This window comes from Leptopilina heterotoma, unplaced genomic scaffold (assembly GCF_015476425.1).
Source record: "Leptopilina heterotoma isolate Lh14 unplaced genomic scaffold, ASM1547642v1 Lhet_239, whole genome shotgun sequence".
Lineage (NCBI taxonomy): Eukaryota > Metazoa > Arthropoda > Insecta > Hymenoptera > Figitidae > Leptopilina > Leptopilina heterotoma.
Window position 1 is genome coordinate 171,433 of NW_025110955.1, and position 22,716 is coordinate 194,148.

At 29.1% G+C, this 22,716-nt stretch overlaps 2 protein-coding genes across 4 annotated transcripts in view; one reads left to right on the forward strand and one right to left on the reverse strand.

The window, feature by feature from the left end:
• Positions 1-22,716, reverse strand: part of LOC122502819 (ras-related and estrogen-regulated growth inhibitor) — a 144,496-nt gene that overhangs the window by 36,814 nt on the left and 84,966 nt on the right. The gene's annotated exons all lie outside the window — the stretch shown is intronic.
• LOC122502817 (transcription activator MSS11-like) overlaps positions 3,304-22,716 on the forward strand; it is a 132,471-nt gene continuing 113,058 nt past the window's right edge. Inside the window, exon 1 of the mRNA XM_043613079.1 lies at positions 3,304-3,408. Within this exon, the coding sequence (XP_043469014.1) occupies positions 3,400-3,408 (9 nt within the window). The 5' untranslated portion in view covers positions 3,304-3,399. The remainder of the gene's footprint in view (positions 3,409-22,716) is intronic.

Genomic DNA, 22,716 nt, shown 5'->3' on the forward strand with positions numbered 1-22,716 from the left:
AAATCAAGGAATTTTTCATTTGATTTTTGCAAACTTCCGGTTTCTTCTGGAAAATCCGTTAACGTAAATTTTAGTAATTTGAGATATGAAATTAAAAAATGAATCCCTAAAATGAAGTGTATTCTATTGATTTTACATTTCCGTGTGTAGTGAGATTGTTTGCTTTCAGTAATTCAGAAAAAGGTGAGTATATTTTTATCAAATACTTGATAAAAATTGATCATTTCATCGCCTGTTTGCGGACACAAGGTCACCTTTGCCAAACGTATTTTTTCTGCGTGTATGCGGACTTTTATTTCCGATTGAACGGAAAAGTAGCGGAAATGTAATTAAATGTGCTTACAAGAGAATGGAATATTAACAAAATTCTTTGTTAGCAGGTCATCTGGGGCAGATTTTCACGTAAACGGTACTTGTTCTTTTACTTCTTTTCGATATATAATTAAATATATATATATATATATACTCTCTAAATCTGAATATGTGAAATTTCACTTATTGTACGTTATAAGTCGTCCTCTCGATCAATAAGTGCATATACACTTATAAATAAGTGAATTTTTCACTTATTCTGAGTGAAATTTCACTTATTATAAGTGTATATGCACTTATTGATCGAGAAGACGACTTATAACGTACAAATATGTGAATTTTCACATATTCAGATTTAGAGAGTATATATATATATATATATATACGCAAGGAAAAATTGAGGACAACAAAGGTCGAAGGAGTTACAGTAGTAAAAGAAACGATCGAAACGACTCAAGTATCAAGGATTTCAGGGTTATATTTCTTATTTTCACCTATACATTTATTATACAAAAGGTATTTGAGGTAAATATTCATAATTAATCGTTTTTACTGGTTAGAAATTATAAACAATTAATAACGCATTCCTATAACCTCAAAATAAGTGTATATTCACGCGGATACTTTTTTTTATAATATACTTAACAATTGAAAGAAAAGAGTAAATAATTGTCTAAATCTATGAGTAAATTCTTCTATTTACTAATTCTATTAGTAAATCTTTTTATTTACTATAATTAAATATTACTTTTATATTGGTGACATAGCCGTGAAAAATCGTTTGACGTCTTTTTTTTACGCAAAGAATGTGTGTTACTAGTGTGTGAAATCGAAAGCAACGAAGGGAATATATAATTAAAAGAGTTGCCTGTGAAACAAAAATATATAATTCTATTTAAGGTACGTAACTTTCAATTTATTAATTGATTTATGCTTTCATCTGCATTTTTTTGTCTTTTATAGACAAAAAATGGTATAATTGGTGCAGATATGTAATCTTTCGAAAAAATCGTTTTTATTTTCAGTACTTCTTTTTCCTCTCTTTCGTGTATAGAACTGTTTAATCAAGATGTCCAAGTTTTTTTTTTGTTTTGCAGTTATACAATACATTTATTTTCATTATAGGCAAGAAGTTTCCTCATTGACCACTAGGTAAATAGTTTTATTTTACTTTATTAAATGTCTACTTTGCATATTTAATAAGTAGTTTAGTTAATAGTTCAATATTTATTTAATAATTACTATAGATTTTCCAAATGTTTTACCTTTTTATTAATATATAGAAAAATATATTCTTACCCCGAATTGACAATATTTGCATATTTAATAAATAGTTTAGTGAATAGTTCAGTATTTATTTAATAATTATTATAAATTTTCCTAACGTTTTACTTTTTTATTCCGTTGATAGAAAAATATATTTTTAACCCAAATTGACAAATTATTGTTTTTGGTTACAAAGAGCAAATTTATTGAGAAGGAAAATTTGTCTTTTTTTTGCAAAAATAATTTTTTTTTCAAAGGTATGTTTATTTTTTAAAATGAGTGTTTTTGTATATTATTACACATCTTTTATTGTATTTAAATAATGTTTTATTTATAAAAATATTAATTTTTGTATCATTTATTACCCATTTCCTAAAGGTCCTCAAAAAAAAGTGTTTCGCTTTCGCAGTGACCAAAATAACTTTTGACCGAATCATCAGAAATCAAAAAGTAAAATAGATTCTGTTAGTTAATGAGAAAATGCTGTCCTTGATCGAAGGAATTAAACAAATATCACTTTTTCACAAAATAGCAGCTTCTTAAAAAAAATTTTATTTTCATGAAAAAGAAATCGTCTTAAATTGTTGATTTAAATTAATAATTTTAATTTCATTTAAAAATTCTTCGATTAAGGACAGCAAAATGTAGTTGTTGAGATTTTTTGAAAATTTGAGCCAAATCGGTCTAGCGGTTTTTGAGATATCGTGTACACCGACTTAAAAAACGTAGTTTTGGGGCTGTCCATAAATTACGTAACACGTTTAGGGGGGAGGGGGGGTTCGAGAAAATGTTATCATATGTTACATGGGAGGGGGGGGTCAATCATCATTGTTACGTAATATTTATAAGGAACTTAATCTCTTTATAATGGATAAATTTTTGAAAAGCTGTCCCTTGCCGCCACTTCAATATAAGTAAAAATCGAATCATTTCGCGAACCGATTCTTGGGAATAATATACAATTTTTATTGTTAAAAAATCAATGTTATATTTTTGGTTGTTCAGTATGATTAATAAAATTATTCCTCTAAATGTTTTTTATATTTAACTTAATTTTGTATTGCTATTGTACGATATAAATACTAAAAAAACAGTAATAAACAAATTTGTTTCGAAAAACGTTAGTAAAAAAATATTTTTAAAAATTACGTAACATTGATAAGGAGGGTGGGGGGTGTAAAACGATTTTGTTACAACTTGTTACATAGGGGGAGGGGGGGTTCAAAATTTCACTAAAAACGTGTTACGTAATTTATGGACGGTCCCTTTGAGAAAAAACGAGTTTAAAGTTTCACAAACGGCACTGCGCCGCCTTGCTAATTTGGTCTGTAACTTGATAAATATTCCTCGAATCTTAATAAAAAATTTTGTCACAACAGTCAAATATATATATATATATATATATATATATATATATATATATATATATATATATATATATATATATATATATATATATAAACTGCAAAAAAATTGATTTTTTGAAAATCGTGACTAGGTATAACCCCTTAATAAATTTTCTCAATTATATGATATAATTGAAGATAAAAATTGCAAATTTTGGAATTAAATTAGATATGATTTACATTTTATGAAAAAATGTATCTATTGTGGATTCGTATGATTTCTTTTTTTAAGGTGGAAGAAAGAAGATGGTCCCATTAACAGAATTCTGATGAACGAAAGTACGAAGTATTATGCCATTTACCTTACCACCTTCATTATTTGGACGATCCCACCTCTTGCTTTCTGCTACCTCATACCAGATCATCTTCTTTGGTAAAAGCAGTTATTCTCTGTGGAGAGAGCACAGACAGCATCATGCTCTTGGTGAGTTCTGAAATCATCTTTTTTACTTAAATAATTGCTTTCGTATTTTAATTTTACTTTCCCTCTTCCTTCTTCCGTATTTTCTATTCTCGATTTCTTTTCGATTTTCTTTCACCAAACTTTTTTTTTCCTCAACAAAATCTATATTATTATTTATTAATAATTTTCATATTTATTTTAACAATAAATTCCATTGCTAAAATTTAAATAATTAATTTCTTAATAAGTAATTAAAATAAATAAGCTCTAAATATATTTTATTAGAATTTATTTAATTTAGTGACTGATAAAATTAATAACAGTTAAAATTAGAAGTTTAAATGTTAATAAGAAAAATTAATATCAAGGGAAGAATATAATATTTTAAATAACAAATAAGGTTTTCTCTATCAGGAAAACAGAATGTTTTTCTTTTCCGAATTTTCAAAAGATGCCTTCTTTTCTCCGCTTTTACAATATTAATTTTGGTCGCTTAAGGTGTTGGTAATTATAAATAAAAAAACGTGTTAAAGTGTTAGTGCGTGATTATTTTGACATTTTTCGGATAATATTCTGGTAAAATTTGTGTTAAATTAAAGAATTCTTCGTCTAAAGAAACCCCGAATTTATACCGATTTGGGGAATATCCTCAATTTTTTAAAGACTTTAATTTAAAAAAAAGAGAAAAAAATTCTTTGAAATCTTAATTTTTCAGAATAATATACTATTTCTAGTAAATTAGTGCTTTTGCCATAAACGGAGTTGTTGATTATCGTGTGTTGATTTTGTAAATAAAGCAAAGTTGTCATGATAAAATGAAAGTAATTGCCCATTTGAATAAATTGGATTCGATGCGGTCAAGTGCGATGAGAAAATTATCATATTCTGATTAACATTATGCTTTTCAATGTCAATATTTGCTGGCATTAATCTATTCTTTTTTAATTTCGTTAATTCAACTTCTTAGTTTGCAAGAATATTTTTTTTATAGTTGCAGATAACAAAACTAGGTTAATAGAATTTTAATTACATTACAATGTACAATAAACTAAATTTCCTTTTCATTTCTCAATAAATTTTATCCCGCGTACTGTAATTGTAAAAATAAAATTATAAATGACTAATACCATGGTCTAATTAGTAATCGCAAGAAATGAGTGGGTAATTGAACAATTTTGCAAAATCATATTTCTTTAATTATATATTTCTATTAATTATTAGATATGTAATTAGTTTGACAAATTTTTCTGTTTTTCTGCTATTTTAATTATTATTAATTCAAAATTTAAATGATTAATTTAGAATTAAAATTTGAACATTGTTTCCTGTAGAAAGCGCAAAAAAAAGTTGCTAAATTTTTCTCTTTATGGAAGAAATGAGATTAAATATTAATATTGATCTTTGTATACGCAATTGTCATTTGGAAATAAATTCTAATAAGATTTATGTTAATTTTTTTCTTCTACTATTTTAAATACAATCGACATATCACACACGTGTTATAGTGAAAAATAATGAAATTCAAATTTGGAGAGAACAAGAGACGCCCTTAGGCACTTTTACTGCGAACAACTTTCTTCTTTCGCATGTATTCAAGTATATCGATAATCCGGTCCAAGTGAAACGAAAAATATGCAAATAAACAATTACTTTCTTCTTTATTACTCGAGATCTTCTTAGAATTTTCATTTTTTTTAAATCACTTCTCTCTCACAAAAATTATCATTATTGGCGAAATTCTCTCTCGTTTAAATTTATCTCGAATTTAAATTTGACTTACTATTTTTGTTGTTTTTGAATTTAAATTCATTTTTAAAACTATAAAAATCTTTTCATTAAAGGAATACTTCAATTAGAATGTTTTATTTATATTAATTGATTTACTTACATTTTATTAAACAATCTAATTTCAAACTGCAATGCAATTCTTAATTATTTCTTATTAATAATTTATTATTAATTTAATATTAAAATTTATGTTTCCTTCTAATATTATTAATTTCTACTTTAAAATCTCATTTTCTAGTTGAAATTATTTTTAAATATAATTTATGTCTCATGTGTGTAAACTTTGACAGTCATCTTGTGTGGATTTTGCTCGTCGAGAGAGAAAAGTATCTGAAAAACGTATATAAATTAAGGAAAAAAAGAAGTAATAATAATTACAGTCTCCTGCGTAGAGGCGCATCTCTTTCCCGTTCGAAAGACTTAAAGTCAAAGTGAAAATACAACTTCATTATTTTGTTGTTGATATTTTCTCTGTCGTGGAATATTTGATAATTTTTTTTCTTCATTTTATTTATCTAACTTCAAAATGTTGAGGGAAAGTGTAGTAAAAATCTTCAAATGGCGAAAAATATTTTTTCTCTTATCTCACGAGTTTATGTTTGCAAAATTTATTACGTGCGGTGGTGAAATATAAAATTTAAAGATAAAATTTATCAATTTATCAAATTGATAATTTGAGATTTTAAAAATGATATAATTTTTAATTCTTCACAATTTGAAAAGAAGTTATTTCAATGGAATTGTATTTATTATAGTTGAATTTTCGATTTGTCTATTTCGAAAGAAAGGGAAAATTAATAATAAATCATCTGTGTTATTATTTGAGGTAGGAAATGTGTGTATTAAGGTAATAAATATTAGTGCAAAATAGATCATAATCCTGGGAAATTCTTTATTGTGTGAATCGTATGAGCAATTGGAAAATTAAATTGTAGATTGAATAAGAAATTACGATTTCTCACGTTTGCTATCGACTCGACTTGTCAGTATGCTGTAGGTGTGCCGCGGGGAAATGGAAAAGTATCAGTCAAACCTTATGTGCACTTACACATTTTTCATAGTGCTATAATCTCAGTGATTTCTCGTCAGTTGCGCCAAAAACCCTAGGGTGGAAAATCATTAAGTTACATTCAAATTAGAAATTTCTCTTTTTTAACGCATATTCCATTTTCACTTTCTATGATTATTTGAGGTATTTGCAATGTTTTTCCCCTCCGTCTAACCCTTTAACACTCAGGTTCCATTTCTTGTTTGAAAAGGAATATTAAAAAATCCATCTATATCGTCTTTTTTGCAATATAAAATATTGATCAGAAAATATTAATTTTGAATTTTATTTATTATTTATTATTAAAATTATGTAGATTTCAAATTTTTTTATATTTTCCAAAAAAAGCTTCAATTTTTGAATGATTTTAAATTCAAAATTTAAGTTTTTTTTGCTTAAAACCTGATTAATTATTACTTACTAGCTACATATACCTCACTCGCTAACGCTCGTTCGGTTGTAATTAAACTTATTTGTTTTTACTTATTTCTTTGTTTTTATTTATTTGTGCTAAGTAAATATTTACTGGATATAAATATTTTAATTTATAGTATCAAATATATAGTTATTTGTAGCAAATTCGAGTTATTTGAGTCAAATAATTGGATCTAATAAATATTACTTTAAATCAGTTATAGGAAAATTACTTGATTCAATAATGCATGGTTTTTAATTCAAATAATATTTATTTACATCAATAAAATATTGTTTTTAAAATAACTAAATACTTATTTGTATCAAATATGCAATTATTCTTCATAATTTATTATGTTAATTCAGACTAATATACTTTTAATTGCTTTAAATATAGTCCAAATACTCAATTTATTTGCATCAAAACAAAGCAGTGTTAGATTCAAATAAATCTCAATTTGTATTAACCCTTTAACGCCCAAATGTGCTGATTTTTAACTTCAGTTTCAAGCTCATAATATTGAAAGAACAAAATTATTTAAAATTCTACAAGGACATATCCCTACGTTTTTAGGGTCGCTTTTTCGAATGGCATGGTCAAAAAAAGTGACTGATTACGAATCTGAAGTCAGATTTAAAAAATTCAAAATGGTGGATACAATATGGCGGACAATAAAATTAAAAATGCATAGTATTCGCTTCAAATTTGTTACTTGGGGGTTTTCGGGGTCGCTGATTACGAATCTGAAATCAGATTTTAAAAATTCAAAATGACGGATTCAATATAGCTGGATGATAAAATTAAAACTTTATCCTATTGGCTACAAAGACGTTATCGTATGTTAGAATATTTAACAGGGCATGAGCAGTTAATACGATGCATTTTTAATTTTGTGGTCCGCCATATTGAATCTGCCAATTTGAATTTTTTAAATCTGACTTCAAATTCGTAATCAGCGACTCCGAAAACCTCCGAGTAACAAATTTAAAGCCAATACATGAAGTTTTAATATTGTCGTCCGCCATATTGGATCCGACATTTTGAATTTTTTAAATCTGACTTCAGATTCGTAATCAGCGACCCCGAAAACCCCCAAGTTACAAATTTTAAACGAAGGCGATGCATTTTTAATTTTTTAGTCTGCCATACTGGATCCGCCATTATAAATTTTTTAAATCTAATTTCAGGTTCGAAATCAGCGACCCCGAAAACACCCGAGTATCAAATTTCAAGCGAATACTATGCATTTTTAATTTTATTGTCCGCCATATTGGATTCGCCATTTTGAATTTTTAAAATCTGACTTCAGATTCGTAATCAGCGACCTCGAAAATCCTCAAGTAACAGATTTCAAGCGATTTCAAGAACTTTGGAAAATTGTATCGGTATCACAACTAAAATTGGATTAAAAAAAAATACTTCCCAAAATTTTATATTTTTTGAGTATTTTTGAAAATAATAAGGGTTAAACGTCACTTTTTGGAAATTTTGACCATTTTAAAAGACGATCAAATTTTGAAGAGAATAAGATCTTACAGAAGTCATTTGGCCAAAATTTGTAGAAGATATTCTTAAAAATCGTCATTTTCAATGTTTCACAAAAATTTGAATAACTTCTAAAATAATGAACGCTTTTTAATAATCTTAGGCTTATTTTAAAGGTCATTTTCTACGGAATAAGAATTACTTATGGGCATTAACCTGTAATTTTTTACTTGGAATAAGCATGCCGTCAAAGTTGGACAAAAAAATTCAAAAAATTTGAAACAATATTATTAAAAGAAAAATAATTTTTGAAATTCAAACATATTTTTTTATTAAATTTTCTTGAAGAATCTACACCATATCATGTTTTATATATGTTCTAGAATAGTTTTTAGTACAAAAAATTTATTTCAAATTTTTCCAATTTTTTTGTCCAACTTTGACGTCATGCTTATTCCAAGAAAAAAATTACAGGTTAAGGGCATTTGAACCTTGATGACGTCACACATGCTTTGCACAAAGTGTAACGTCATCAAGGTTCAAATGCCCTTAATGCCTATAAGTAATTCTTATTCTGTAGAAAATGACCTTTAAAATAAGCCTAAGATTATTAAAAAGCGTTCATTATTTTAAAAGTTATTCAAATTTTTGTAAAACATTGAAAATGACGATTTTTTAAGAATATCTTGAAAAAATATTTGCCAAATGACTTCTGTGAGGTCTTATTCTTTTCAAAATTTTATCGTCTTTCAAAATATAAACCAAAAAAAATTTGAGTTTTCATAAATTTTATGTTAAAAAATTTTTTTCATTCCTTCAAAAATGGGTGGACTGACAATTTTGGCCGGTACTGTATTAATAATATATATTATTATATACTAAATAATAATATTTATTCGCCAAAATATGACTATCAAATAAACACAATTTAATAGCTTCAACAAGAGCATTAAAATTGATTTCTTCTGAATCAATTGACTTTTTTCCACTTGACATGCTTGCAAAGTCGTATTTTTTATGCTGCCCAGATGGGTGTTGACACCGTCTCACAACTGGTGATATGCTGTGTCTCACACCCAGAAGTGTTTTCCTTATATTTTGTGATGCAATATTGCATCACAAAATATAAGGAAAACACTAAAAGAAAATGCATTACATTTACCTTTTCTAATTAATTAACTTGGAAAAAAAGTACTTTGCATTTATTGAAAAAACGCTTTTTAGTCGATTATCACACACAGTGTTGGTATTTAACAAAAACAGTTTATATATCCGCTTCGGCGTACACGAAAAACTTGGCTCATATAAAAAGAAATGTTTTTATATAAACCAATCGGCTTTTTAATATTGCATGTTAAAAAAATTGACTGTCTCACAACTGGAGACTCTCCCCTAATAAAAAACTATTTAGAAAATTATATCAAGATTCGTGAAAGAGAATTGCCGCTAAGTAAAAATTAAAAACCGTGTATAGGGTAAACCAGACAGTAGTCGGACACTTTTCAATTTTGAATAGCTATAAAACCGTATGAGATAAAAATATTTTGTTTGTTGATAATCATTTCTAAGGTGATTATAAACAAATCTAAGCTTTTGTAATTGAAAAAAAATTTTGTACGGTTTTTGAAAGCTTTTTTAAGTGGCCGATCACTGTCAGATTCTTACTTGTTTATTTACTAATTTTGTTAACGAATAAAAATTTATTTTTTATAAACATGATTGTTTTAATAGTTTTGTGTGATCGTAAGGAACAACATTACATAAAAGAATTCGAAAAAGAATATGAAAAGGCACTTTTAAAACATTGTTAATTAAAAAGATTGCCTTAAGTGGCCGACTACTGTCGGATTCTTACTTTTTTTGTAAATTTTTTTAACGAATTAGAAATTTATTTTTATAAATATCAACTGTTTATCGATAAAATCGAATAACTCGAGTAAATCTTCACTGATTTTGCTCAATTTTTTTGTTGGATAAAGAATGATAAAAGAAAGAATTATGATAAGGTTGTTCAATATTTTGGATACTTTTATAGAACTGAAGCAAAGAAAACTAAACTTCTAAACAGATTTGTAAATATTTTGAAATATTATTAATTGGTTTAAAATCTCGATATATATTTCAGGCAATTTTAAAACATTTCGTATTTTTTGAAATATTTAGATTTTTCCGAAAACAATTCGATTTTTTAAAATTTTGACAAATGTAGAGCCTACACTGAAAAAAATATTTCTGTCTTAAGAAGATTTCTCTTATTTCAATTCATATTTTCCTCTTGTATATGGCTCAAAAACGTCCTCTTATTTTAAGAGGATTATTCTCCACTTAAGAGTAATTCTTCTTATAGAGGAATAGTCTCCAATGAAGAGTAATATTCTTAATTCAAGAATAAATTGTAAGAGGATTTTAGAAGAGGGATTGTCCTCTCAAAACAAGAATATTTTTTTTCGGTGTAAACTTCTAAACGGATATGTAAAATAGTCTGGAATATTATTATTAATTGGGTTAAAATCTTATGGAATTAAAGCAAAGAAAACTAAATTTCTAAACGGATTTGCAAAATATTTTGGAATATTATTAATTGGTTTAAAATCTCGATAATATATTTCAGGAAATTTCAATACATTAAATATTTTTTGAAATAATTGGATTTTTTGACAGTTAGACAAACGTATAGACTAAACTCCTTAACGGATTTGCTAACAGCATGTGACTGTTAGACATTCAATGGTAATTTTTTTGACCACATTTCTCTTTAAATATTTAATAAATTGAGCTGAAAATTTTGTAAGAAAGTCAAAAATATAATAAAGAAGGGCAGTAATGTGCAAAAGTTTTAATAATTAAAAAATAAATTATAATAAAACACTTTGAAATCGGTAAAGACGAGAAATTGATTAGAAGTGACCGTGACAACTGATAATTTTAAAGTAATTTGTAATAATTGATTTTAAAAATAGTAATACTTTTGCACATCACTGACCTTCTTTATTGTATTTTAGACTTTTGTACAAAATTTCAGCTCAATTTATAAATATTTGAAGAGAAAAGTGGTTGGAAAAATTACCATTGAGAGCCTAACAATCACATGCTGTTGAATACTCTAGAATTTAATAAATTGGGTTAAAATCCCGATATATGTTCTAGGAAATTCCAATACATTAAGTATTTTTTGAAATATTTGAATTTTTTCTAAACAAAATTGGATTCTTTGACATTTAGACAAACGTAGAGCCTGAAGTACTAAACAGTTTCATAAATACCCTAAAATTTTATTAATGATGCAAAAAGTATTTTGATCCCAATAAAAACATCTTTGATGTAAAAAGATCCGCCAAGTAAAAGTTTTTGCAAATGTCCAAACAATTAGTGAAATAAAAGTTTACCAAGTAAAATTTAGAACTAAAGTTTTAATATAGAATTGTAACAAATATAAAATTTAATTTAACTAGCTCCTCCGACGGCCGCAAGCGGCCGTCTACGGTGCTAGTTTTTAATTTTTTATATGTCCATTGTCCAAGTCCATTATTTCATTAATAATAATATTCAAATTTTTTCAGTTAATAATTTGCTTATTTATATTTGAAATGTTGACGTTTTTTTTGACAATGCAAAATAAGATTTATTATGAGTACTTTCTCTTAACAAAAATAAAATTTATATATTCGCGCTCTTTTTAAATAACATACGACTGCAGCGCCACCTTCACATGTACAAACAATTTTAAAAACACCCTTCTATTAAGATTTTACATTCTCATTGCCCATTCTTTACTTCGATACTTTTCGATACATTCGACCTTTCCATTCCATGTCTTTTTTAAGAAAGGATACCCATTAAGTCCCATGAAGAAACCAGACGTTTTATTTAAAAAGTAACAATTGGATTCATAAGAAAATTGAAAAAAAGATAGACCTGTTTTATGTTTTTAATTTCCAATTGTTTAAACAAATTAAAAATAAACAAATTATGCTGAGTATAGGATGTTTTATCCCAAGCATAAACAAATGCATTTTGAGTAAAAAATTGAAAAAATGTACCTGTTTTTGTTAATTTACAATTATTTAACAATAATTGTTTAAACCAATTAATAAAAATTTAAAAATTATCGAAAATTCTTAACGTAAATCTGTGTAGAAAATTAAGAAAGTTTTGTATGTGTTATTTTCTTCTCCAGGTCGTATTTTGTTTATAAAATTGTTATTAACAAATTATGCTGGATAAATGTGTTTTATCCTAATTAGTTTCTGATTTGGCACAAAACTATTAAATTAACAAACTGAGTTTAGTTTCGTGTTGAATCGAAACTAAATTCAGTTTGTTGGTTTAGTTTCGTGTCGACCCGAAACTAAATTAACAAATTAGATTTAGTTTCATGCCGACTGCAAACTAAACTAAAAAAAAATAAATTAGATTTTTAAACACTTGAATTTATTTTAGTACAGATCAAAAAAAATATCTGAGAAACTCAATTACCTAGTTCTAATTAAAAAATCACAGCTAACAATAAAATATTTAAAGAAATAATAGAATTATAACTTTAATAATAGATATACAGTAGTATGAGGAGACTTCAATAAAATTATAATTTATTTTTAGTTGACGGGTCAAACCATTTTATTTCGCCTAATGTATTTTTGACCTTTATAAAAAATTTCAATACTCAGGGAAAATATTCTTACATGTTCTGGGATGACGAAATGAACAATGATTTGTAAAAAATAATTACATTTCGTATAAAAAAAGATGTTATAAATTGAGAGTACATGAAAAAAGGTTACATTAACAGACATTACAAAATATTTAAAAAAGGAGTAATCACTTTAAGAAATATAAAAAAAGCGATTGATATTTATTTTTAAAGACTGAATTTGTGTTTTGAACTTGATAAAAGTATCAAATAATTTATAATAAACTGTAAAATATGTTATTTAAGTTTCTGTATGAAATGTCAAATATCGATCATATTTAACAATTTTTTTTGGCAAAGTAATTTAATTTTAGTAAATCAGAATTATTTAAATAATAAGTATTTTAAATACACTTTAATATTATTTAAATACTTTTTTGATTATCAACTGAGAAATATAACAAAATTTACCTTAAAAATTAACTATTCTTCATTTTCTAACAATAATTAAACAAAATATAATTTCAATTAAATTCGTCGAAACAATTTCACATCCTATAAAATAGTGAAAAATAAATCAATTTAAAAATTTTTTTCTACAATAATATTATAACAAAACAAATTTGAAATATTTTTATTCAAATTAGTTATATTTTTAAATATATAGGTAATATTTAATTGAAAAACTTTCAAATTATTCAAAATTTAATGAAATTATTGTCTTGTAAACAAGTGAATTTTAGAAATATTTTATTAGTTAAAATTTCTAGAAAATAATTGAATTTGAATTTTGAAAATATTAATATGGAAAAATAATGGATAGGTAATTAAATATTTTTTTTTTAAATTTATTTAAGTTCCAAATGATTTTGCAGTTAAAGATATTCAAAAAAATTTATTATAAACATATTTTGTAGATTCAATTATTTTTAGAGTAAACTAAAATATTTTTAGGGTTTGGGAAAAAATCAAAGTTTTGTCTAAAAATCAGGGAATTCTTTCAATCTTCTATTGAATAATTTATTTTCATAGTTATTCTTTAGGACTGGAAAATGACTGTGAATTTTTTTATGAAAAAAGTGGCCATCCTGTAAGAAACAAGAATAATTTGTTTATAATTTTTTCTATTAATTTTATAAAATATTTTTATTTGGAAATTAATATTCTTTTATTAAAACTTTTCCGAATATTTTGCGGGAGTAAATATTACAGATAGTTTTGAAGATTTTGAACTTTACAAATGTATATATCACTAGAAATAATCAATCACCAAGAAAAATTTCACTGAAAATCGTGCCGTTTCAGAGTTTTTACACAGAGACAAAAAATAAAAACGATTATTTCATTATGGCTTGTGTATATAAAGTAGAGAGAACATCGACAATACTGACGTCGAAAAGAGATTTCTAGCAAAGGCCTAAACGTATATCTCCAATAGATCCAATTGTATATTGACAACTCTTACTCTTTCTTTCTCTATCTTTTTCGTATATAACTAATCAGTGACAACTGTTTTGTTGACAGGATTGTACAATCGCGTAGGAGAATAATTTTTATGTTAATTGGATAGAAGGATTATTCTCCCATTGAATCGCAAACTCATCTGATTGATTGTTTTATATTCTTGCTCACTTCTTCAGGAGCCATTCGATAAAAAGGATATACTCTTCAAGTCATTGTTAACTTTCACAATCTTTTGTGACAACTTTTTCAAATTCAAAATAATTGATTGCATTCTTATAATTGAATAATCCTATTCAGAATGCAATTATTTCGAATTTTATTATTATATAGTATTATTCGTATGTGAATCGTAAGGTATTTTATATTTTTTTAATCCTCTTTTTTAAATTTCTTTTCTTTTACAAATTGGATTAATTTGAAGATCTTTTTTCACTCTTACTGAAAAGTGAATCTTCAATCTGAAAATTTAATGTTCGATATAATTTAATTTTCTTATTCGAAAAAATAATTTCGTAAATACTAGGCGTGAAAAATTTAATAATTAATCATCTGATGCTAAAAAGAATGAGGAAAATGATAAATTACTTTTAAATTTTTATATTCAAATTTCCTTGTATCGAAAGTAAATATTGAACTCTCAAGGAGTAATAATTGGTTAATTAATTTAAGACTGCATAGTCTTATAATGTAAAATGTGCATTGAAAGTTCACTGAAGAATTTCTCATACAGCACCTTGACCTCAGTCTAACAACGCCTATATAGAGAAAGTAATTACAAACAATTTTCAAAAGACGCCGGCATATAAAGTCATAAATCTCCATTTTACATTCTCTAGGGATTCTTGACCATTAATCGGGTGTAGGATGCGCGCATTGACAAATAAAAATCAATCCATCATGTACCTGTCCTAAAAAGTACTTGTCTTTTCTTTTTGTGAAAAATACATTTCTCTCTCTCTTTCTCGTTAATATCGAATTTCATTTTCCTATTGTTTAACATGTGACACGAAACTAGAAAGCTAATAACGAAAAAAAAATTGTCATCTTTTACATCATTTCCATTTTTGTTTCAGGGAGCGTTCACAAATAATGTCACGCAATTTTTCGGGATTTTAGACTCCCCCCTCCCCCCTGTCACGCAATTTCATTCAATTTCACTTGTAAAAATGCATTGTGTCACGTTTAGTAGAGACCCCCCCCCCCTCCCCCAAAAACGTGACATCATTATTTATGAACGCTCCTTCATTTGAAAATTGAAACCGAAAGTTATGGACTATAAATGAACAATAAAGTAAATAAAAAAAAACACATTTTTGAATGACTAAAGTAACAATTTAAAAAATAATAATATATATTCTTTAAATGTGCCATTAAAGAGTAAATGGGATAGATTACAGTAATTTTCGCAAATTTTTTCTTCCTCCTTCAAAGAAAGGAAGAGTACTTTTATAAATGACTGGTTTTGAAATGGACAGTGATTTCACATTCGTTTGTGTTCACAAATCTATTAATTAAGGAATTTTTAAAGATTTCGATGTGAATGTGTGCGTGCGTGTGTATGAGTGCCTTTGACAGTTTTCTCTCTTAAATATTGTGGTCGAAACATTTAATAGCCGACTTTCTTTCTCGATTCCATAGACACACGCTTATATGAATACTTTTTATGACAATGACCGTGACATGATTATTACCTCAATCTCCTGTATATACATACATTGTCTTTATCTCACGCTGGTTTTGAATAATTACACGCGTGTTCCTCTCGTTCATTTTAAGAATTCCTAAAAGATTCATTCAAAACAACTACTATACATATATGTAGTCGTGTGTAATCTACTTTGAAATCTCTCTAATATTTCTAAATCGTAAATGATTCAAGCAGAAAAAAACATTTGTTTCACATTTTTTTCTCTTGTTTATTTATATACTATTTCAAATAAAATTTGGAATATTTAATAATAAAGATATTTAGCAATAATAATTGATAATAATTAAATTGCCTAATAATCATTAATCTATGCCCTATTGAAAATCCCCATATGGGAAACCATATGGGAAACCACATGGGATCCTATGTCAAAAACCATGTAAAACCCTACTTCCATGAAGGAAACCACGTGGTTTACCATGTGGTTTCCCATGTCAAACCATATGGGAAATTGAGACAGGATTTTAGTTAGGAATAGACATGGGGAATTTGAACAGTTCATCCATGCATAAAACCATATCAAATCTCACATGTTTTTCCCAGTCAAATCCTAAACCGAATCCCATGTGAAAAACAGTATCATTTATTTATAATTATTTTCCCAAGTCAATCCCCAAGTGAAAAACAGTATCATTTATTTATAATTATTTTCCCATGTCAAATCCTAAACCAAATCCCATGTGAAAAACAATATCCGCCTTATTGAATATCCCTACATGGGAATCCACTTGGAATTTTACAAGGGATTTCACATAGGATTTTATATGGGAATTGACATAGGATTTCATGCAAGATTTCACCTAGGATTTAATGAGACATCACATAGTATTTTATTAAAGATCCAATGAAGAAATTTTCAAAGGATTAAAAATTATTTAATAAAAATTAAATAATATATAGTATTAGTGTTACAAGTCATCAAAAAAGTAAAAAAACGATAATTTGAAACACGTCCTCTCTGCTACAGGTTCTCAGCTTTTATATACTTCCAGAATCGTCTCAACAGCGAGAGAAGTCACTTTCGCCACCTAGCGGTGAAAGTATAGGAGCGACAGTAATCTTTAACATTACTAAGGAAACCATGTGGAATACCACGTAGGATTCCATGTGGTTTCCTACGTGGGGATTTACATGGGATTTTACTTAGGAATTTAAGTAGAAATAAATTCCCAAATGAATTCCTAAGTAAAATCCCATGTAAATCCCCACGTAGGAAACCACATGGAATCCTACGTGGTATTCCACATGGTTTCCTTAGTAATGTTAAAGATTACTGTCGCTCCTATACTTTCACCGCTAGGTGGCGAAAGTGACTTCTCTCGCTGTTGAGACGATTCTGGAAGTATATAAAAGCTGAGAACCTGTAGCAGAGAGGACGTGTTTCAAATTATCGTTTTTTTACTTTTTTGATGACTTGTAACACTAATACTATATATTATTAATTTTTTATTAAATAATTTTTAATCCTTTGAAAATTTCTTCATTGGATCTTTAATAAAATACTATGTGATGTCTCATTAAATCCTAGGTGAAATCTTGCATGAAATCCTATGTCAATTCCCATATAAAATCCTATGTGAAATCCCTTGTAAAATTCCAAGTGGATTCCCATGTAGGGATATTCAATAAGGCGGATAATGTTTTTCACATGGGATTTGGTTTAGGATTTGACATGGGAAAATCATTATAAATAAATGATACTGTTTTTCACTTGGGGATTGACTTGGGAAAATAATTATAAATAAATGATAATGTTTTTCACATGGGATTTGGTTTAGGATTTGACTGGGAAAAACATGTAGGATTGGATATGATTTTATGCATAGATGAACTGTTCAAATTCCCCATGTCTATTCCTAACTAAAATCCTGTCTCAATTTCCCATATGGTTTGACATGGGAAACCACATGGTAAACCACGTGGTTTCCTTCATGGAAGTAGGGTTTTACATGGTTTTTGACATAGGATCCCATGTGGTTTCCCATGTGGTTTCCCATATGGGGATTTTCAATAGGGTGTATTCCAGTAATCTGTTCGCAGTTTTTTTATTCCGAACTTTTTTATAATTTTCTTTAAAAATGTTTTCAATTTTAAAATTAGTGAAAATCTAATTTAGTGCTTTGAATATTAAGACATACCTTATTATTATGGAACAAATTTCCAAATGTTATTAGAGAATCGCATAATCATTTTGTTTTCAGGAAATTATTCTTCGATTTTTCGTTTAAAAAAAGTAATGGGTTTTTTGATATTACGTATTGGTAATTGTTATTTTCACTAAAATTTACTTTTTAAATCATTGTTTATCAGGAGTTAGAATTGTTTTAGGATTATTTTTTTATACTATATTAGTTATATTATTTTTTTATACTATATTAGTTATAAGTTATAAATTTTGTTGTTTAACTTTAAGAATTATACTATTATTTACATAATTTAAAATTCTTGTATGTAGTTCCTTAGTGTGCTCTAAGCCCTAGGAACTTGATCTCATTAAATAAAATAAATAAAAAAATAAATAAATACCAAAAATGAATTAAACCAAATTTTTTTTAATTGAAAATAATTCAATTTCTGTAAAGTATGTTACACTGAAAAAAAAGTTCATTGAATCAAGTAAATGCATTTTCTTGACCTGATTTATTTGAAACAAACCCATATTTTCTTATTGGAAGAAATTTATTTTCTTGTGTCAAGTAATTTTGAGCATTGATCAAAGTTATTGAAATAAGAAAATATGGGTTTGACATAAGTAAATATCTTACTGTTTCAAACGAACTGTTTTACATGCGCCAAGTCTCGAAAAAGTATTGAATCAAGAATATCATGTTCTCACGTCAAGTAATTTACCTTGAGTCATTTGGTATCTTGAGTCAAATAATTTTTTTATTTCCTTTAAAGCAACTATTTATTTCATCCAACACCCATAGTCTTGAGCCAAGAAAATGGGAAGATTAATACAAGTTAATAATTGTTTCAACTCAATTAAAAATTTATTAATGTTGGGTAAACCAGAGGTAATCAGACACAGTAATTAGAGTAAAATATAAGTATTTTATTAAAGAACAAGAAACGATCACGAGGCGATACTTTAAGCAAGGACGCTACCAGCGAACTGAAACGCTATCGCGTTTCAATAAGTCATGTGACTTTTCTATAAATTTCCTGATTGGTCGAATATACAAATGGCCAAAAAACGCGGGTCTTTATATTTGAATTTAAAGTTCTTTTGAGACTAAAACTCGAATAATTAAATAATAATTAACTTTATAGTCTGACACTTCCCCTCGAGTAAGAGTCTCTAAACAAACAGAATATCACTTAAGCTGTTTCAAACCAGCTGACGTCGCACAAAACACTAATTTGGATTTACAAAGTCCCTTGGTAAGGAAATCAGCTACCTGCTTTTCACTAGGGATATGTTTCACTGAGAAAAGTTTCTTTCCGAGCACTTCACGTATGAAATGATGGCGAATGTCTATATGCTTGGTTCTTGCGTGAAATGTGGGGTTTTCCGCCAAGGAGAGACAACTCCTGTTGTCGCACCAAATCGTGAGATTTCCAAGTTCACCGAATCCGAGTTCCTGGACGATTCGCTGAAGGTGAATGGCTTCCTTCACGCACTCTGCCATCGCCATATATTCGGCCTCTGTTGTCGAAAGGGCCACGGTTTTTTGTTTACGTGAATCCCAGGAGATGGGTCCGCCTCCTAACATAAACAAGTATCCGGTTTGAGACTTCCGGTCTTCAAGGCAACCACCCCAATCCGCATCCACAAATCCCTCGATAGGTCCCAGTTGTTTTTTGAATACGATTCCTGAGTCAGCTGTTCCCTTTAGATATCGAAGCACCCGTTTTGCGGCCTTCCAGTGTTCTATGCCGTAACAGTTATTGAACTGTCCCAATTTGCTGATTGAATACGATATATCGGGACGAGTTGTCACTGACAAGTAAGTAAGAGCACCCACTAATTCGCGATATGGGAGCTTTTGCTCTTCGTCACTCACTTCTTCGTTTTTCTTGAGTTTGGTTCCGAGGTCCATTGGCGTGCTGACTGGATTGCAATTAGTCATCTCGAATCTCTCGAGTAATTCATGGACGTAACCCTGTTGACACATTTTCACTTCATTTTTCGTTTGAGTGAATTCTACGCCCAAGCAATATTTTGCATCGCCGAGGTCCTTTATATCAAATTCAGAAGATAACATTTTTCGAAAATCATTAATTCGTTTTTCCTTTTTAGCGGCTACCAAAATGTCATCGACGTAGACGACAATCAGCAAGATTTCTTCCCCTGCTCCGGATTGAAAAAGGCAAGGATCTCCCGTTGTTGGATTGGCACCGAATTTCCGCAGGATTCCGTCGAGTTTTTGATACCATGTTCTTCCGGCCTGTTTCAGTCCGTATATCGACTTTTTTAAAAGACACACTTTGTCACTGCCTTTAAAATCACTTAACATTTTCTTCGCGTGTTTTCCTGTTTCACTGTCACTTTCGATGTCGATCACATGTTGTAGATAGTCCTTGAAGTGTTTCGGGGGTTCCATCAGGATTTTCTCGTCTAATTCTCCGTTGAGGTATGCCGATTCAATGTCGAATTGCTTTATTTTCAGATCGAGTTTTGCAGAGAGAGAAGCCAAGAGTCGAATGGTGCTGAAACGAGCTACTGGTGCGAATGTTTGACCAAAGTGTATCCCAGGTTGTTGACTAAATCCTTGTGCAATTAGCCGTGCTTTTCTTCTTTCTATTGAGCCATCTGGATTCACCTTGTTTCGCAAGATCATTCGACTTCCTATGACCTTTGAACCATCTTTTGGACGTTCTGTTAAAATCCAAGTCTTTTTCTTGATGAGTGATTTCATTTCTATGGCAATTGCTTTTTGCCATTCATCAGCATCTCTTCCCCTCAAAGCTTCCCTTATTGAAATTTCAGAAAGGTAGGTTTGATCCTCAGTTTCCATCTCGCCAACTTCTTTGGTACTCGCAGATTGATTGTTCTCCAATTTGGTATTGCTTCTTAATCCGCTTCTCGTACTGATTCGTGGCAAGTCACTTTGAGATTTGACGTTGGATTTGCTTCCCTTGGGTCGTCCTGGTTTTCTTTTTTTCTTCCTCTGCTGGTGCTTCTCTTGTCTCGTTCTCGATTTCGATGTTGACGTCTCTTGAAGGTTGTTCTATTTTTTGTTGTGTGGGTTCTGTCACTGTGTCGTTGTTAAATCCCTGAAAATCTTCCTGTTCTCCGGTTGAGTACCAGTCGTCATCGTTTTCGATTTCACTTGTTTCGTTATTTTCAGATACTGTTTCACGATTTTTCGGTTCTGCTTCGTGCTCCAAGATGGTAAAACGATGTTCCGTATCTCTTTCGATGTTTTTTGACGTAATTGCTTTGTTGTTTTCACAGGATTTTCGATGAATATTCGCGTCTTCGAGAAACTTTACATCTCGGCTCATGATCACTTTCCGTTTTTCCGTCGACCAAATTCGGTAGGCTTTTGATTCGTCCGAGTATCCAAGAAACTTTCCCTCGTGACCACGCTGATCAAGTTTACTTCTTCCAGGGTCTCTATCCAAATAGTAAACTTTGCTTCCGAAAATTCGCAAATTTGACACATCAGGCGCGTTTCCCGTCCATTCTTCGTATGGAGTTTTTCCATTGAGACTTTTTGCAGGCATCCGATTCCTTAGATAATTTCCAGTGTTTACTGCTTCTGCCCAATATTGGTCCGGTAAATTGGCATCCATCAATAAGCACCTTGCTGTGTCCAAAAGTGTTCTATTCTTTCTTTCGGCAGTCCCGTTCTGCTCGGGGTTATGTGGTACCGTAAGTCTTCTCGAGATTCCTTTTTGTTTTAAAAAGTTGTCGAATTCTGTGTTTATATACTCGCGTCCATTGTCTGACTGAATCATTTTGACCTTTTTGCCCTTTTGTCTTTCCACCAAGGCCACATATTCTTTGATTTTTTCGAACACTTCCGCTTTGGATTTCATAAACCTGATATCACAATACTTGGAGTGATCGTCGATGAATTCGACGTAGTACTTTGCTCCACCGAGTGAGGCTGTTTTTATCGGGCCCCACACATCCGTGTGAATTATATCCAAAATGTCAGATTTTCGGTTGGACACTTTTGGGAAGGGGGTTCTTGTCATCTTCCCCTTAAGACAAGTTTCACAGTCAAACACATTTTCGGATTTTTCGAGTTCTACACCTGTCACTGCACCTTTGTTAACCGCGTCGCGAATGTCTCTGAAATTTGCGTGACCGAAACGTCGATGTAAAATCTCGAGCGTCGTTTTGCACACTTTCGAATTTGATACTATGTTTGCACTATCACAAGCTTCCTTCACATAATACAGATTACCCATCCTTTCTGCGTAAAGTTGCATTTCACCTTTCGAATTTAGAATTTTCGCGCATTTATTGTCGAACAAAACACTGAAACCTTGATCGGTAATTTTCGAGACTGACATTAAATTTGTCCTCAGATCAGGGGCATGGGACGTATTCTCGAGCGAAATACACTTTAAATCACCATTGACACAAGTTTTAAATTTCACTGTTCCTTTTCCTAGAGTCTCCGATGTCGAGTTGTTCGCTAAATTTAACACTCCGTGATTAGGATCAGTAATTTCCTGGAAAATTCTCTCGTCGTTGCACAAATGGGTTGAAGCACCGCTGTCCAAACACCAATTTTTGCCGAAACCGATTCTCGAGTGATTAGTCGCGTTTAAACACAGTTCTTCCGCGGTTTTAGCCGAGTGATTATTATCTTTGTTATAACGACATTCGG